The 16,376-nt window shown below is 43.1% G+C and overlaps 1 protein-coding gene across 2 annotated transcripts in view; it reads right to left on the bottom strand.

Moving 5' to 3' along the window:
• Positions 1 to 14,249, bottom strand: part of NOSTRIN (nitric oxide synthase trafficking) — a 55,328-nt gene extending 41,079 nt beyond the window's left edge. For both annotated transcript variants that reach the window (XM_045780347.2, XM_045780371.2), the window contains exons 1-2: positions 14,119 to 14,249; positions 3,958 to 4,043 (exon numbers count right to left, since the gene is read on the bottom strand). In XM_045780347.2, the coding sequence (XP_045636303.1) occupies positions 3,958 to 4,043; positions 14,119 to 14,145 (113 nt within the window). In that variant the 5' untranslated portion in view covers positions 14,146 to 14,249. The remainder of the gene's footprint in view (positions 1 to 3,957; positions 4,044 to 14,118) is intronic.
• Positions 14,250 to 16,376: the final 2,127 nt, after the last annotated feature.

Below are 16,376 nucleotides of genomic sequence, written 5' to 3'. Positions count from 1 at the left end.
AAAGCTGTAGGTATGAAAGGCGTTTAAAAGAGAGAAACATGAAGACTTGGTCATGAGGAGAGATAGAAGAAGGGGTCATGGATGGCTCCGAGGTGTTGGGCTTGATTGGGTGGACAGAGGTCCCAGTCACCATGGTAAAACGTCCAGCAGTACCAGCTTTGGGGAAAAGCTGAGAAACTGTTTAGGAGAGGTTGACTTTGTGGTCCTATGGGATATCCAGGTGGACATGTCCAGAGTGTTGGATATATGGCTTGGAGCACAGATAAGACATATTGCCTGGTATTACACACGTGCGAGTCTTCAATATGCAAAGAAGAGCTGAAGCTGTGGAGTTCAGATCACCCAGGCGGGGGGGGGTAGAGTAGAAAAGGTTAGGATTTATCAACGTTTTCGTTTCAATCATTCATTCCTATGTTGACAGCATCCGCAATGAATGATGGGTGGAACGATGACCAACCACACTTCCTTCTTTGTTTTATTCTTTTCTTTCTTTCTTTTTATTTATTTATTTTTTTAATGTCCAGAGCAGCGGTACTTGCCCTTTGAAAATCTGATCTTAAGCTTCCTTACGGAGGAACAATTGATTTTCCCATGAAAGCGCATTTAAAGCCTAGCAATGAGGGTGCAGGGGACCAAACCTTCATAAAGTTTCTGGGCATGTGTCCTTTAAATCTGATCTGTGATTGTGCTAACGTGAACCCGATGACTTTGACATCGGGCGTCTTAGGAGCTGCTGTGTGTTTCTGGCTAAATCGGAGCTGCTACTACAAAGGGAAAGCGAAGCCACCAATTGGATAGAGGAAGCTGAGCATGACCATGAATTGCAGAATTTCCCAGCAAAATGATGTTTCAATACCAACTGCACTTTTCCATCAGCACCAATTAGAACAAATTGGTAGGCAGCTGAGCTTGGCGATGCAGCACTATCTGGGCTTAAAGCTTGATTGTGACGCTGTCTCCTGTAGCCACGTGCTAACGGAACTGCCCCGCAGAACCACATTCCCATGGATTCGCAAGCCCCGTGTCTGAACTGTTAGGGTCCAAGGACGGGACAGACCTTGTTCTAGTAATGTAGAACTATCTTTCCTTTATTTATTCATTCACTCTACAAGTATTTGCTGAATGTATTTTATGGGACTGATATGCTTAGTTCGAAGAAGCCCCATACGCTCCCTCACGATGCCTTTTATTATGCTGGCCACTGGATTTGTCTTCAAAACTTTCTATGTCATTACCTTCAGTGGAAATGCCTACTATCTGTATTCCAAGAGTACCATCTACTTGTCTGGTGGGGTTTCTCATTACTTGTCTACACTCTAAGTGACAGGATAGTTTTTATAGAGTACTGTCGTTCCAGGTACTGGCTTTTCTAATACAAGGGAAAGGCATCATTGACTTATATGTAGTAAGTCTACCCAACTAAGAGGAAAATATGCCCAGTACGCATGTCTGGATAGCTGACGGGAAACAGCCTTTTATCTTTTGTATATCTAGGGTAATAAGTACTGATTCCTCAGAATGGAAAGAGTAAGGGAAGTATAGTACCAGCTATACTGTGACCACCCCTCCTGTTGATACGGTTATTATGTTAACTCAATTCAAACACCTTGTAGGAAGAGGTAGTGACTTCAGAATCACTTCCCATGGGAGAGAAATAACCCAATCTCGGCAAGTGAAGTGGCCTCTGTATTTGCCAGCTAGCACATAGAAACATAGATGGAAAAACACAATGTGTTACATATTCATAGATCAATAGAGAGTTTGTGTCCATTAGAAAACAGTCCTCCCCAAATACCTACTCTTAGTGTGGACGAGCATCCCTCAAGTTACCTACATGATCTAACCCCAGAGCCAAGGAAGGAGAGCCTGAAGTTCAGGTGTGAGGAGACATTTATCAGGAATGAATACAAAGCAACTCAAATGGCATGTTGGTTAAGGAGAAATTATTTAACTGTATAAGATCAGCTTTACAAAAGAAAAGAGATGAACATATGGGGAGGGGGCAAAGAGAAAAAGGAGAGAGGGAAACAAGCCATAAGAGACTCTTTACGAGGATTAAGAGAACATACTGAGGGTTGATGGAGGGAGGTGGGTGGGGGATGGGCGAGATGGGTGAGGGGATTGTCATGAGCCCTGGCTGTTACATGTAAGTGACGAATCCCTGAATTCCACTCCTGAAACCAATATTGCACTGTACATCAACCACCTAAAATTTAAAGTTAACGGGTTAATTAATTAATTAGCTTTACAAAATGTCTAGGAAAGCATCCATTGCGTAAATGACCTAATATCTAGCATAATTTTGTTGGTCGAGGTAAAATATTAGATTCATGCTAGGCATAATCCCAGAAAGTGCATGTAATTTTGCTAACCAGTAGTGTTCTTTAGACCTTCGATCTAAATTCTGCTCCATAAGAAGGTAAAACCATGGAGAGAAATATTCTTAGCTACCCAAGTGGTTTCCTCCACTGGAGCTTGTCCGCGGCCCTAGAACGCGTGGGTGGAAGGCTTTGTGCATGACGTCTAGGAAGGATGGCAGCCCGAGGAAGCTACGTCACGAGAGACACGGGTGAGACATGAAGGCTCGGGTCGTAGATAAAAGAGGTAGGTCTGTGGCAGGGTGGAGGTGCTGGAGTGACCTGGACAAGAGAACCACAGTAAGGCAGTTCTGGAGCAGTGATTCCCCGAAATTCATTCTGTTCGTCCTTGAGTCTGTTTGCCAGACATTATTTCCCACCTGCCTTCTGTCTTCATAGGTCTCTCCTGGGCACTACCTTTGAACACGGGTACACCAAAATAATCAAGGCCCAGATGACCCTAGTCCAGGTCACCTGCGTGGCTAACATATACAGATGCTTCCTGACCTGCAGGAGGGCCGTGCTTTCTAATATAGGTAATGGGTTGAATTTGTATAATAGCTAACTTTCCTTTGAGACTAAAAAAATTTTCTTACAGAAGAGATTCCCTCTCAGATTGGCCCTACCTGTTCCTCTCATAGAATCAAGGCAATTGGCTCTAGGAGTAATTTACTCTAAATTTTTTTCTTTTTGACTTCATTTGACAAACCTATTTTTGTTTTTCAGTTTTGGGTTTTTGTTTTTTGTTTTCTTTTAATAAATGACTGTGTGAGCTTTCTTGTATCTTTCCTGGGCCTCATGTATGGTTCCTGATAAAGCTAACGTTCTCCTTCGCTCTTGCCCTACTAATGCACGATGCAATCAGACCATGTATACCACACACGCAATTATTTTAAATTTGAAAGTGTTACCTTAAAAGAATATGCAATCTCTTCTGGAAGTCTCTTTAGAGTTGTTTATTATAGAGCTGTCTAGATATAGGGAAATGGCTTAAAGACTCTTTATGGCCCAATTCAGTCCTTGGGGTCTCTGATTTTAAGCAGGAACTTCTGTAACTTTTTTGACTGAGTTAAGGGTGCTCATTTTTGCACAGTCACCAACTTGACACGTGGTCACATCTAGCGTTTAGACAAGGTGATGATCCTGAAAATGGTCACTTTTCATTCATCAGACATTTACTGACGAAGTCAAAAGCCCAGACTCTCAAAGCTCAGGACACAAAGATGAGCAAGACAGAGCCCCTGCCCTGGTAGGGGAGACAGAGCCAACTCATAAGTGCTGTCAGCGTGGGAAGTACAATAAAGGCAGACACACAGGCACGAGGGAGGCCTCAGGAGGGGGTGATAAACTCAGTCTGAGGAATCAAAAGAGACTTGACTGAGCCTTCCCAAGCAGAATTACTTCCTGTTGTTTCTTGATTTTTATGGTACCCAGTGATAAATGTGCAATAGAGGAGAATCACTCTTCAAATCAGTCTCTCAAGTACCAAAATATAACACTGAGCTCTGGAAAGTAGGACAGCTCGTAATCACTCCTCCAGTCATCTCGCTAGCTGCAACTAACGACGAGGAACTGTTTATTGCAAACGCGCGTCTTGTACCTTTGCTGAAGAATGGATGTGACCTGCTTGCAGAAATTCTCTCCGTTTTGAGAAAACTCCTTTAGGTTCTTGTACGCTTTATTATACTGAAAAAGAAAAGATGCACAGACGGGTTATGAGCACTTCCAAAGATAGAACTCCAATAAATTCACAATGTTCCGTAATGACGACAGTCATTGTAAAGGATCGTGCAGCTGCGGGGACGCACACCTTTTGAATGAGTTACTAAAATAAAGATTAAGTTTCTTCTGCCTGGATATGAAATATCTTGGAGAACTTTTCAAAAACAAAGCTGGTCTGTCTGTTTCTCCCCAGGCAACGACTCAGCAGTAGGGCGATTTTGAGGTCCGACTTCCTGTCGCTCCTTTTGTTCCCGGGATGGTTAAAGTACATTCTGAAATATGTATACTGAGTAATCATTTTCTGCCTCCCCCAAAAGCTTCAAAATAATATTCCTGGGTGTCAAACCCCAAACGCATAAAAATGAATGTTTTGGGGGGCTGAGATCTGGAGATGGAAGTGAATAACTTGTTAGTAAAATGTGCCCTGTTCCCTCTACATCTCGTTTAACTCTAGTAATAAGAATATTGTAATGATGAGTTGAACATTTTTGTTGTGCCAAACTTCTAAAAACTGTATGAATAAACCTTTAGGAACTTCATTTCTATATGAATTTAGCCTACAGACACAAGATTTCGAAGGGAAGGTTTTTGTCATTTGATTTAGAACGCCACAATGTCACTCTGAAAATTGTGTTTGTAAAAGTAGGCACTGATGACAACAGACTGCAAGTGCTCCGATGGAGAGAGTACGGGAATGAATTCTGCAGCTTTCCTGACGCAGAGTAGCTCTGTTAGGTGGTGCAATGGTCCCACACGCCCTCCCTCAGGGTTTCCATCTGGGGGTATGATACCTCATTGCATTTTTTAAAATGAGATTCTAAGGGCGCCTGGGTGGCTCAGTCGGTTAAGTGTCTGCCTTCAGCTCAGGTCATGATCCTGGGGTCCTGGAATCCAGCTCTGAGTGGGGCTCCCTGCTCAGTGGGGAGTCTGCTTCTCCTTCTGCCCCTCCCCCCTCAAATAAACAAAATCTTAAAAAAATAAATAAATAAAATGAGATTTGACCGAAGAGGATGAAAGTTCTTAGGAAAGAAGTGCCGGGCTGTAGCTCTTCACGCTCGGCTGATGAGCCCGCCTCCTCCCGCGCTCCAGGGGCGCTCGGTGGGGCCCTGCGTCGAGAGCTCCCATTCCACCAGCACCTGCTGTGCAGCGGGCAGGTTCACATCTGTGAAGCCCCAGGGCCAAGGTGACCTTTCAGTTGTCACGGGAGGACCTGGTGAATGGTGCTAGCAGAGTAGCCAACAGAGGACATGGGGCCATGGAGGAGGAAAGGACCTAAAGAAATGACTTGACCAGGTCCCTACTTTCAGGGCTGCGAAGAGCCGCTACCTAGCATAGAAGAACACAGTCCTATAGATGCCACACTCTTATCTTCCTGCGGTGGTTTCAGTTCCCCCTGAACTCAGCACAGAAAGCCAGGGCGGGGTTTGAGAGAGCACAAGAGTAGCAAACGGCTTCAGTGAAACTGCCTTGTGCTCAAAGACAGTGGTCAGGGAGCCAAGCTCTTCACAAAGACATTGTTAACTCCTAAAGCAAGATTTGCAAAATCATCTGACTGCAGGCACCTGTCAGCGCCCGAATGAGTGAGCAGCAGGGTGGGGAGAGCGAGCTGGAGAGACAGTGTCCCAACTGCTCTGGACCAGGGGAGTGTGGCCCACGATGGCCAGATAGTCCAGATTGTCCCAAAAGCTGAAATAAGGATTGGCATCTGAAATATGATTTTCTGAAAACAATTGTAGCAAACAATTTACAAATTTTAAAGCTCTTTGCAGAGTCGGTAAAACATACCTATACTGAGGTTTACACGGAGGCTCATAGGAAGTGATTCTCCTTGAGTCATGAGACTTAAAATCACTATTTGGCAACCAAGCCATTTTCATTTCCATAAAAATAATTGTCATATGAATGAAGTGATATTATAAGACCTCCTTCCTCCCCTTAGAGGTACAATGGGAAAGTTTGAGCCAGCATTTTAAAGCGGTTTAGCTTTTTGTTTGCTCCTCTGTTGCCTAAACATTCTCACCAAGTTCCCCCTAACCCTTCTATTTTCTTCCCACACCACCAAATAACATCCCACAAATCGCACAGAGGTATCATGAGAAGAAAATAGGTAAATGTTTAGCAGGGCACATGCCCCTGGAATAAAGTTATTTCTCAGTGTCTCTTCCTTAGGTGAAGCTATGTGACTAAATGCTTCTCAAGGAAGCACGGGTGACAGTTTTGTGTGGGGTTTCAGTGAAGTTTCCTTCCTCCTCTTTCCTGTCACCTGAACTTAGAAACGATGGCTGCCCCAATGTTTATAGTAGCAATGTCCACAATGGCCAAACTATGGAAAGAGCCCAGATGTCCAACGACAGATGAATGGGTAAAGAAGATGTGGTGTATATAGATACAATGGAACATTACCGAGCCATCAGAAAGGGTGAAGCCTTGCCATTTGCAACAGTGTGAATGGAACTAGAGGGTATCATGCTAAGCGAAATAAGTCAGTCAGAGAAAGACACATACCATATGATTTCACTCATATATGGAATGTAAGAAACAAAAGGGATGAACGTAGGGGAAGGGAAGGAAAAATAAAATAAGGTGAAAACAGAGAGGGAGACAAACCATAAGAGACTCCTAACCATAGGAAACAAACTGAGGGTTGCTGGGGGGAGGCGGGTGAGGGGGTGGGATAACTGGGTGATGGGCATTAATGAAGGCACTTGAAGTAGTGAGCACTGGGTGTTGTATACAACTGATGAATCACTGAATTGTACCTCTGAAACTAACAATACACTATATGTTAATCAAAGCCAATTTAAATTAAAAAAAAAAAAGAAACAATGGCCGATGCCATAAGGTGATTTTGAGGATAGATGCCATGGGTTAAGGTGGTAGAGCAGAAAAAGAAAAAGAGCCTGGGTCCCTGATGGCCCTGGGGGCCACCACACATGCCCTCAGTGCTCTATTTTTGGACTTACTGTGTGAAATACAATAATAGGGGTTTATAAAAGCCACTCTCATTTTTGGATTTTAAAATGGGCGGCTGAACATAGTTCTAACTCATACACAGTCTTTTAACTTTTTATTTTAAAATATGAAACATTTTTATGTTTCATAAAATAATAATGATACAGATAATGATGATACCCATTATGAACTCACTACCTAAGTTACAGAGATATTTAACACTTTTCTTCTGCTTTCTCTTTAAACAACTGTTTTTCCTTTTCATAATTTCTTTGGCTATACTTGGGCATTTATTCTTCCATATGAAGATTTATCTAATTACATTTTTTAAAATCCCTGTTGGGATCCTAATTGGAATTGCATTTTATATATATATATATATATATATATATATATATATATATATATATATATAATGCATATATATATGTATCAATTTGTGGAAATCGACTTTTTTATGGTGTTTAGACTTCCCATCCAAGGATATAGTAAGCCTTTTCATGTGTTCAAATCTTATTTTATGTTCAATAAAATTTTACGATTTTCTTTATAAGTCCTGTAGCTTTTCTATTTGATTTGTTTAGAAATATCTCACAGTATTAAATTGTGAGTTTTTTATGTAATGTCCTATCTGCTTCACTCTCCAGTCCACCACAAAGCAGAAACAAAGACCCAACAAAAACACCAGGAGGCCGTGTGCAAGAGAGAAAGATTCGAATGCATGCTTGCAGAGCGAGCTCTCCTGCTCAGAAACACTCTGAGGCTGGGCCTGGGGCTGGGAGAAGACAAAGCAGAGACATGGATTAGAGGATGTTGGAGGCTGCAGAGTGGAAGTGAGAAGAACCACCAGCAGAGCCAGGAGCGCAGAAAAGGGAGTCTGAGCTGAACTGCCTTGGGGATGGGCCCACACCAGCCCCGTCCCCTGAGGAGTCTGCATCCAGCAGTCCTTGGAGAGAACAGGGTTCCTCAGACCCCATGTGTGAGGAGGGGGGCTTGGAGAGGAAATCTTGCCCCTAACCAAGGTGGAAATGAGCAGAACCAGTTGAGAATTTTTCCATGTGCTGGGCGCAGGGGTGCTGCATTTCCCAAATTTATCAGGCCATCAAAACTCTCCAAGCATGTTTTTAAAATACTAGCTCCAGAGGACTAGTTCTAGGAGGCCAGACAGCCCTGAAAGTTTCTAAGCCACTGATTCAAAATTCAGCTATTTGGGGGGGGCGGGTGTTGGAGATCCTGTGTGAAAGCAGAGAGGCTCTGTCCTTCCCCAGTCACTCAAGCGCAGCTGTTTGAAAGCAGAGGCTGTTCCAGCAAAACCCGGCTTATGCTTCAACCGACCCTGGGCCTGCTGGTTTTATATTTTGGAAGAGGATTTCGTGTTATATAACAGACTGGTACTTCCTAACATTTTCACATCATGGCACACCTAGAAAATCATATTTGGGGGCACCTGGGTGGCTCAGTCCATTAAGCATCCGACTCTTGGTTTCAGCTCAGGTCGTGATCTCAGGGTCCTGAGATCCCTGGGCTCCATGCTCAGCGTGGAGTCTGCTTAAGACTCTCTCTCTCTCTCTCCCTCTGCCCCTCCCCCCTCACGCTCTCTCTCTCAAATAAATAAATCTTTAAAAAATGAATAAAATAATTTTAAAAAAGATTATATTTGTACTGGCATAACACGTGGTAAATGGACAAAGTTGCTTGAGGCAGAGGAAACTGGCCTGTGAGCTCTGCCCACCCCCAGCCACAACCCGCCAATTTGAGGGCTGCCGAGATTCATGTCTCAGGTACACCTATAACCCATTCACCAAATTCCACAATGCCCAGGCACACGCCCTCTGGAAGCACCTCAATACATTATGTTGTTGTTAATTTCATGATCACATGACAGCAGGATGTTCTTCTTATTACAGCAATGGAGAGAGTCTTTATCTTTGACCCCATATGCAATGTACCAGACACTCCCCGACAAACCCTGATCTCCCCTGAGATAAAGGTGACATCGATAAATAAAAGAGTTGCTAAGAATACTTCCATTAGTGCAGCATAACCCCTTCTTTAGAAACAGGAATTCTGTGCCTTTCATCATGTACCACCTACTCAGACTTAAAGACAAAATCTGTGAAAAGCAGACTTGCATAAATATCAAAGCAGAACCCAGGACCATCTTGTCCTTTATGTGTGTATGTGATCAGAAAACCTTGAAACATGTCTACTTCAAGGTGATGAAATCTCTTGACCTTGCTTTGGCCCTCCCTTCACTCTCCCATCTCTCTTCCCAGCTCACTCTGACCCACCAGAGAGGCCACAGAAGGGATTTCATGCAGCACAGCTTAAAAACCACCGAAGTCTATCAAATCCCTTTATTTTATAGGTAAGCGCCAAAGAGCTGAAAATAACTTCCTTAGTTAAGGGCAGAACCGTGATTAGAAATATTAGGTGAGCCAATCAATTAGAGAAACCATCAGAAATAAATAGATTTATAAATAGCTAATCGGTATAATTACACTAAGTTTACTCAGAGTAATATTTACCTTCAAGTGTTTTGATCAGTACAAATGGCTTCCTAATGTCATCAACCAGCACAAGAAGTGTTTTCTCTAGTCAAAATCATATGAAAGGTAAATTTTTGGTGTTCTTTCTCCACCCACTGAATTTTCAAAGACTTCACCCTTACCAAATATTCATTCCAGGAAAAGAACCTACTATTGATCCTACGTTTCCATATGAATTTTTATTAACATGCTGTCTCTCCTTGGGCTCATTTGTTACTAGGAAAAAAGTTGTGTATTTTTTCCCTGATAAAGGGAGTTCAGGCTAGTGGTGGAATATTTGGGACATTTCCGAGCCCCTAAAAAACCCTTCACCAAGAAAACTGGTACACACAGGCATTTCCCATTTGTCTTTAAAAAAATATTTCTGCCCAACATTTGTAAACAAATTCAATTGTATAAATGTTGTCCTCACCAAAAATGGAGCAAAGTAATGGGCACATGGAATAATTAGATAACTTCTCAACAATATAAAATGCATTGTATCAACCCTGCACTAGCTGTTCTTTCTGATTTTCCACAATTTGAATGATTAAGGTTAAATCCAGTTATTCCAGAAAAGCCCGTTTCTATTCTAGATGGCAGTATGGAAAGTTTTCGGACAGTGATATCCTCATAGTATTAAATAAACCATGATATTCCACTTATAGTTAATCAAGTAAACTTTTGATGTCTTTCATATGACAGGCACTGTGCTACTGATTTCATGTGAATCCTGATTCGTGGGGGATAATATTTCAAACCACTGCTCCTCTAACTAAGGGATTATCTAGGTAAGATTTGGAATCCCTGCGACAGGCCATCAGAAGTTATGAGATATAGAACATTAAAGAACATAGTCTACTCCATCCTTTCCTCTTCTTACTTTACAGAGGAGGAAACGGGCCCGTGAGATGTGGATGGCATATCTCATGTCTCAGGGATGCTGTGGGCCAGAGGACATCGATGCGGTCAGAGCCAACCTGCCAACTTTTCTCTGCAAAAAACCAGAATCCCTCAGAATCCATGGACCATTGTAATGGCATCCTCTGTCTTAGTGCAAGTGAACATCCCATGACCCAGGTTGAGCCACTGTGATGGGAAGCCCAGATTGGCACGTGAGCCGGGTTCAAGGAGCCGTCCCACAGCCTGGCTGGTACTGCTTCAACAGCTGGCAACGCTAAGGGAACGGACAGACTGTGTGGAGCCCCAAATGCCTGCTTTGACAGGTCCCTACTTGGCTACCGTATGAGTGAGTAAACACATCAGCTTGGCTACAGCTTGTTATCTGCCCATGATTTCTATGGCATTATTTCATAGGAAGGTGCTGCTTTTAACGAAAAAGGATTGGATTATTTCATTTGGAGATAGTTCGATTCCTGTCTATTTCCTTGCACTTGGATTTGAAAATTATTTCACTTGACATTTTTCTTTTCTTTTCTTTTCTTTTCTTTTCTTTTCTTTTCTTTTCTTTTCTTTCTCTCTCTCTTTTCTTTTCTTTTCTTTTCTTTTCTTTCTTTTTTGTAGGTATAGAAGTTAAACTCAGAGGCATCAAGACATTAAGGCCCAGAGCCAATTTTGTTCCTTTTCAAAAACAGAACTTTATTTTTTTAAATTTCTTATTATGTTATATGAGTCACCATACAGTACGTCGCTGGCAAAAACAGAACTTTAAAAATCTTCCTCAAATAAGTTCTGACACTCTGAAGATGAGTTAAAAGCCTACACATTTAGGCAATCTTTGTGCTACGCTGGGGACTAATAATTTGAGCATAGACAGTGACCAGGCTGTTTGATGTCGAATAGCCCAGCTATTAGCCTATCTTGGTCACTGGAGCATGAACTTAAAAAGAGATTTTAAAATACTTTTTTGTATTACGGTTCCTTTGGTTGTGTTGGAAAATCTATATTTCACTCAGAATATTTTTAAATGCATTAGATAAAATAACAGGATTACAAAAGAAACATTAAATTGATATATATTTATAAAAACATTTAAAAATTATATGTGTTTTTAAATTAACATACTAAATAACAAGTCTTGAGGATAACTCAAATTTCTAAATCACACATAATATAAACAATATTTCTAGATAATTGCAACCACTGTAATATTACATCAAAATATCTGTGATTTTTTGGGTTACAAATCGCAGACACTGTGGTAGTACTGAAGTTTGTTGCTTATATTCAGAATTAAAGTAAATTCTAAAGGTTTTTTTTTAAATTATTTAAGAGAGAGAGCATGAGCATGAGGTGGGGCATGGGGGGGCACAAGGGGGGGACCACTGAGCAGGGAGCCCGACACCCAGCACCGGGGCTCAATCCCAGGACCCCGGGATCATGACCTGAGCAGAAGGCAGATGCTTAACGGACTGAGCTAACCCAGGTGCTTCTGAAGTAAATTCTAAATTTCTGTTAGAAATTAGTAGAAACAAAGAGGCCACGTTTTTCCCATTAAATTTCACGTAACCACGGATTTTCATACATGGATCCACTGGGGCAGACCAGCTTAAAAACTGTAGTTAAGCTAAGGCTTTATGAATTCATTGTGTTCCATGCAACCCTAGGGACGGAATGGGACATTTTGCAGGTGGCTAAAGCTTTGGGTTCTGTTTGGCTTCCTCACGAAACCACCCCCATGTTTCCGGAAGCATTCATCGGCAGTCTGTTCCTTTGTTTTATTCTGTTGCCAACGGCAGCTTCATCTTCATACAACATTATTCCCCAAGCACAAGCTAGAACTGCACCAGGAAATCAACGTGAGCCCTTGAAAATGAAACAATTGCAAATAAATAAAGATTCCATGACTTGAGAGGATTTAGAAACGTTGGCTGAAGGGATATCCGCCTCCTCTTGACTCCCAGACTACCTTTGATGGCACTGGGCCCAGAGAGATAACCTTCAAGTTGTGGACAAGGCTGGGAGTCCTTGGGGAGATGGCTCAGCTGAGGGGAAAGAACCCCTCAGTACGTTAAGGAGGGAGCATGAAGCTGACCCACACAAGTGGTGACGGGTTATCTTGGGGGGCTGCTCGGAAGGAAACATGTCTCCCAGATCCTGATCTGAAAGCAGCCTTTGAAAAGGACATTAGGCTATTAGTTCATGCTGGTGTTATTGTTGCATTAACTTAACTTGGTCCCGGTTTCTCTCTCTTCTATCTCACTCTTCACGTGGTCGTGACTTTCTTCTTTGGTGACTTGGTGTCAAGTTTTTGCCTCCATTTACCCCATCCCTGTCTCACTCAACCACCCCTACGGAAAAACGTCATCGAAGTATCGTGGGAAGAAAGGAGAGGGGTTAATATTTGGTAAGGGGGCAAACGCAGAGCGAGAAAAATAAACAGCAAATACATGAACAATAAAAGACTTGTTTTAAAAAAGTTATCTGTGCTTACCAATGGAGAGAAGCTTGGGATGGAGGAAATTAAAGGGGAGAATTTTCCATCTTAGAATGTATATACAGCTACATTGTTGGAATTCGTTTTACATTAGACACATATTTACTTTTGTATTTAAAAAAGTAAAAGTAGACAGAACCTCCTATTACAGGGTCATTATTAATATTTCTAGCCATTATGACTTCATCTCATTAAGCTCATCTGATTCATGAACTCGTTTTGTGGGGTCCCATTTACACCTTCTCTAAACCTGTGCTTTGTCCATTGTATAAACAAAAATGAAACCAGTAATTTCTCTGTTGCTCTCCTCTTTATGGCTTGATGGCAGCCCTTGTTTATCTGCTTCTTCACAGTCTGTTATTGTTGGGGGTTTTTTTGATAAAATACTTGAGGGATGAATGCAACCCTTTGCTTCTGATGTCACCGATCTTAGTTTTTGGCCACCCTTTCTCGAGCTAACACTCTGATGACTCTTGATTATTTTACGTCCAGAGTATATACGCCCCCACGCGCCTTATTTTAATTGCTCCTTATTTTCTAAATTTCATCTCTACTCTTGCTGTTAACAACCTCACACCATCTTTGGACTTTTGACCCATCTTTTCTTTTGGATAACACTCCCAGGACTAGACAAACATGTTGGGAGACCAGTCTGAGAACCACTGGAGGCCGGGCAGAGCAGGGGGGTGGTGGTGGGGACGCGTCCTTCCAGGTGCAGACCTTGAAATTCTGGGCTCCACATGATATGGGGGAACACGCCACAACCCTCTACCCTAACTTCATTCCCAGAGCCCCAAATCGGCTGCAGATTGTGAGTGTTCGTGCAGCCGCCCTACACACCATGTCGGCACCGCTGACGTGCATCTTAAGAATGTTTTCTAAACAGCCACCATCTGCGAGCAAATAGGACGCTATACCCACTCGAAGTTTTTCCAACAACATGAGGATAAAAGATGACAATTAACTTGCCCTGGCATTTGCTAGAAAGGGTGGTTTTAAATCAAACCAAAGCAAAACCACAAGACTTTTGTATCCCATCCAATATCTGCACGTTTGTCCTCCGAATGTCTCCAATTTCTTAAGTTAAAACCCTTAATATGCAAACTTAGCCCTATAAGGCCACCCTCTCACCCACAGGCGCAAACCACACGGAGCTACTCACCGAGCAATCTGTCAGTGGGTCCCTCATATTGGAATGTTCTTCCTTCTGTCCTTTTACCTGTGCTCCAGCCTTCAGCGCTCAAGAAACTACAATCAAGGCTGGGTGTGTCCTGGACTGCCTGTATTCAAAGGGCCTAGAGTACGTCAGTCCTTGTCAAACACCCTGAGGAGGAAGTCCCAGCCCAGCACGTTCATCCCGTTTGTTTCCTGAAAAAGCAAAGAACTGCTCTGGGTCAAGAGAGCTGGACTGAGGTGCCAAGAATGACTTCTGTGAATACTTGAGGACAGAATACTGGGTCCTAAACTGTGTGACCTCGTGAGAAGGCCCTGAAGTGGTCAAGTGTCCCAAGAATGTGGGTGTTCAGGGTAGATATGGAGGACGTATAGTCTCCTGGCCTGCTGTATTTATCACATTTTTAAATTTTCTTTATTTTCTGATGTTTTGGCATGTTGGGGCCTTTCAGGCCTGAGGAGGGACAGCCCCTCTTAGCATTAGCTATTCCTGGAGAGAGCAAACAATTGGCCTGTAAGCGTGACTTTGATATGCAAACTGACCAATCCTGAGCTCAGACCCCCAACCACCTTGTTTATCTAACACACGCGCGCGCGCGCGCGCACACACACACACACACACTGAGTCACTATTGCCCTGTCCCAAATCCCCCCAGGGCCAGGTACCAAACAATTAGGGCCACACCCACAGAACTATGACTATAGTTGGAAAATGTCTAGAAAAGTCCATCAGGGAGCAGGGCACACATTAACCATCTCACAGGGTCTAACTCAGCTCAACCCTCACTCTCAGCCCAAGAGGATAATCTATGGAGTTAAGAAGGATTTTCCTATGTTCACCCTCACCTTTTTGTTTATTATGACTCAAAAGGGTAAATAGAACTAGAAATCAACTATCAGCAACTTATCATTTATTGCTTTCTCTGCACCCAGTTGTCAATCCTTAGATTTCCAGCTCATGGCCTGTTGCCTTGCGGTGGCCATTTGCTGGACTGCAAGCAACTTTGGCATGACTGGCAGGCCCCCAGTCTGACAGGAGCTCCATCAGGAGAGCCCAGTGACACACTTCAGAGCTGCCCGGGGCGGGCAAGCTCTATTCATCTGCCCTAGGTATGCAGGCTCCATTCAAAGTCCCTAGAAATAAGGCATGAAGAGGAAGGGGACACTGAGACAAGAGACGCTGCCTTGCAATCAGATGGAGAAGAGCGGTCCATAGTCAGGGATCACCATTCACACGCTTCACAGTGCTCTCCCCTTAGCCTCTCCCAAGGGACTTTATCACTTGGGGTTCCACCGTTGAGCAGTAGCAACCAGGGGCTAGGATTAGATAAGGCATACGTCATTCGGATTCCCACGGGGGCTCCCTCCTGCCATCAGAGATTGTAGAGCAACTTGGCTGGAGCCTTGGTTCCAGGGCCGGGGGCAGGTCAGCGCCTTCCTTCTGATCCCGGAGGCTCTTGGTCTCGTTTCGGCTCCAACGCGGTGCAAAATGGGGAGATAGGCCTCCCTCGCTGGTTTGCACAAGAAATGCCATCACACCATGCTTCCTGGGATCTTTGTGGCCTATTGAAGATCAGTAGCGCGTTGCCGCACCCATACTCATGTGTGTTTCTCACAGCAGGCTGACTAGCTTTCCCTTAGGCCTCCTGACATCTGCTGAACTAAAATACCTTCTTCTGGCTGCAGTGTCCTTCTCACAGACTGTTGTAAGGGCAGCAGGGTATCCGGGCTGAATCTACACTGAGAACTAGAGTTTGGCATTTGTTGAGCTTTTCAGAGAAGTGTTTGAGCCTGGGGGGGGGGGGGAATTATATATATATATATATATATATATATACACACACACACACACACACATATATATATAGTCAGAAAGAAGATTGTATCAGTTATTGTATATATACAATATATAATATATATATATAATATATACTGTGTGTGTATATATATATACATATATATATATATATATAGGAGGTCAGAAAGAGGATTGTATCAGTTATCCATTGTCAGAATGATGCTGTGTAACAAACAGAAAAACCAGTGGCTTTGAATGGCACAGACCTTCCTTAGTTCACAAGTCTGTGGTTTAGCTGGGTGGTACTTCTGGTCTCCCTGCATCCCTCATGTGGAAGCAGGTCATCTGCACACACAGCTCTTCTTGGTTCTGTTGGGCAGGTGGTTGACTGTGGGCTGAGGCAGTTTTTCTTCAGCCAGTAGCTGAACCTGGGCCGTTCACAGGGCCTG

The sequence above is a fragment of the Ursus americanus genome, chromosome 1, assembly GCF_024610735.1.
Source record: "Ursus americanus isolate L20-20 chromosome 1, mUrsAme1.1.p, whole genome shotgun sequence".
Lineage (NCBI taxonomy): Eukaryota > Metazoa > Chordata > Mammalia > Carnivora > Ursidae > Ursus > Ursus americanus.
The sequence above is the reverse complement of the archived record's forward strand: the minus strand, read 5'-3'. Positions and strand labels throughout refer to the sequence as shown.